A 2409-nucleotide genomic window follows, 5' to 3' on the forward strand; every position below is an offset into this window, starting at 1 on the left:
GTCATGGGGAGGACAGCAAGGCGGGACAGCAGCCTTTGCCGAGTAGTTTGGGGCAGGCGCAGACTGCCATCCCGCAGGTCCGTGTCTTGGCACCAGGCATCCGCATGCCCAGGGGCCACTGCCTGGCTTAACGATGCCTCGGCCACCTCATCCCAGGACCCATTCCCTGACTCTAAACTCGGTGACATGCCCAGGGGCCACTGCCTGGCTTAACGATGCCTCGGCCTCCTCATCCCAGGACCCATTCCCCGACCCTGAACTCGGTGGGTCTTCCAGAGACCAGGTTCCCATCCTGTTGCATGTATGCATAACGATTAATGGAGTAGCCCGTGACCCAAGGGAACCGTGCTCAGGTAAAAAGCAATTTTCTGAGCAAAACTGTTTCAAAAGAAGAAGCACACACTGGATTACAGAGTCCATCAGAAGCAGATATATTAGAACTAATAGGCCAACATTTTATATTCGTCTATTAAATACATGTAAAGGGATAAGGTATGGTATTAGCAACAGGAAACGAGAATAACAACACATAAAAAAGAACCGAGTAGAAGCATTAGGTCTGAAAAACAACTGTTGAAATGAAGATACAATAGAGAAAATACACAGCAACACGGACAGACGGCTGAGCAACAAATGAGCCAAGCGGAAGGGCAAACGGAAGCCATGTCCAAACAAAAGGAATCAGAGAACATAAAAGACAAGCTGACAGACGTGAGTGACAGACACAGGCATGCTAGCATCCGAATAATAGTCCTGAAAAGAGAAACATTTTAAATGGAAAAGATAAAATGTTTTTAAAATATGAGATAAATTTCTAGAATGTAAAACAGATTAAAGACGTCAGCTGCAAAGGCCCACAGACAGTGTCTTATGAAGTTAAACACATTCTTAGCCAACAATTCAGCTGTTCCACTCCTAGGTTCTTCCCCAAAATACAGGAAACAGCTTAATGTCCATTTACAGAGGAGCAGGATAATTAATGTGGCACATCCATGCAACAGAACGCTACTCAGCCAAAAAAAAAAAAAAAAGCAAATGACTGATACACGCTACTATAGCAGTGAGCCTCCAAAACACTGTGTTGAGCAAAAGCATCCGGACCCCAAAGTTGGTGTAAGAATAGAACACTGCGTGACTGTATTTATGTAAAACTCCAAGAGGCTATTTTAACATGTATCGACAAAGCAGATCGATGGATGCCCGGGGCGTGGTAGGGTATGGAGGGATTAACTGCACTGAGACATGAAGGCACTTTCTGGAAAAGCAAAAATATTCTCGATTTTGATTGCAGTGGAGCTAACAAGGGTGCAGGCATTTTTCAAAGTTTATCAAATGATGAGCTGTGCCTTTAAAGTTGTCAGCATCCAGGTGGTGTTTAATGCCTCCAGATTGGAGGAGATTGGGGGTGTGAGCAGACAGGAAATGGGCACCCCGACAGTACGAGGTAAGGGAGGTGGGGAAGAAACAGCCTAGGGGGCCTGAAGGCCATGAAGGACGTCCTGAGAGCCAGCTCAACGTTTCAAGAAGGAAAGGGTCCATTATCCAAGATGCTGCTGATGACGTCAAGAAAACAGAGTCGACCATTGGATACAGCAACCTGGAGGCCACCTGACAGCGATCTCTATTTAGAGTGGGTCAAGAAAGACTGCAAAAAAGTGGAGACAACAAGAAGACAACTCGAGGCATTTCGTTTTCTAGAATGGAGGCACCAACTCTGGAAGGTGGTGGAGGTGGTGGAGAGATGTCACGGAGGCCCCTGCTGATTGCTCGTATTCTCTCGGGGACATAGGAAGCAAAGTCACCTGCCGAGAGTGAGCATGACGCGAGGCTCACTTTTAAAAGATAACAATCTTGGCAATACAGTTATAGAAAAACCAGCCAGACGCTTATGGACGTTGTGTATGCCTTATGAAACCCTTTGGAGTCCCTAACCCAGGGAATCGGATTCACTCCGAGTGTACAACTTTAGGTATCAGGACAGAATACCCACATACTGGCAGTATGACTCCTGATACGTTAGGTGCTGCTTCTCACAAATATTGTTAACGCTATTCTTTCCAAGGATCTTCACACGAGTCACATGGGAAATCCATTCAATTCTTTTCATTTACTCCTGCAACATTTATTGGGTGACCACTCTGCGTTAAGCCCTGAAAGGTGAGGAATGAGATATCACATACCTATGTGAGCATCAGCAACAGCAGGCAGATGAACACGGCATCCGTGACAATGGGAGCCAGTTTCTCAACCAGCAGTGAGTCCTGGGCCTAGGCGAAGCTCTCATACTCTGAATGTCTAACCAGTCCCTTCAAGCCTATCCAGGAAGGACTGTTGGCCCTACATTAGGGAAATACAGGAATTATTTGTGAACTGGGGAGATTTCACCCAAGCCCTCTTTCCTCCCGTGAG

General features: G+C 46.4%; 1 protein-coding gene across 14 annotated transcripts in view; it reads right to left on the reverse strand.

Annotated features, from left to right (window-relative positions):
• The window catches only part of ZNF606 (zinc finger protein 606), a 46969-nt gene that overhangs the window by 24135 nt on the left and 20425 nt on the right, over window positions 1-2409 (reverse strand). For 2 of the 14 annotated variants that reach the window (XR_002778202.1, XR_002778203.1), the window contains exon 7: window positions 2181-2337. The exons of 10 other annotated variants lie outside the window; for them this stretch is intronic. Coding sequence is in view for 1 of the 4 variants with exons in the window: in XM_023525969.1 (XP_023381737.1) it covers window positions 2268-2337 (70 nt within the window). In the remaining 3 variants the exon portion in view is untranslated. 2 more of the 14 variants (XR_002778204.1, XM_023525969.1) reach the window with 2 other exon arrangements.

This window comes from Pteropus vampyrus, unplaced genomic scaffold (assembly GCF_000151845.1).
Source record: "Pteropus vampyrus isolate Shadow unplaced genomic scaffold, Pvam_2.0 Scaffold659, whole genome shotgun sequence".
In the NCBI taxonomy this organism is placed as follows: domain Eukaryota; kingdom Metazoa; phylum Chordata; class Mammalia; order Chiroptera; family Pteropodidae; genus Pteropus; species Pteropus vampyrus.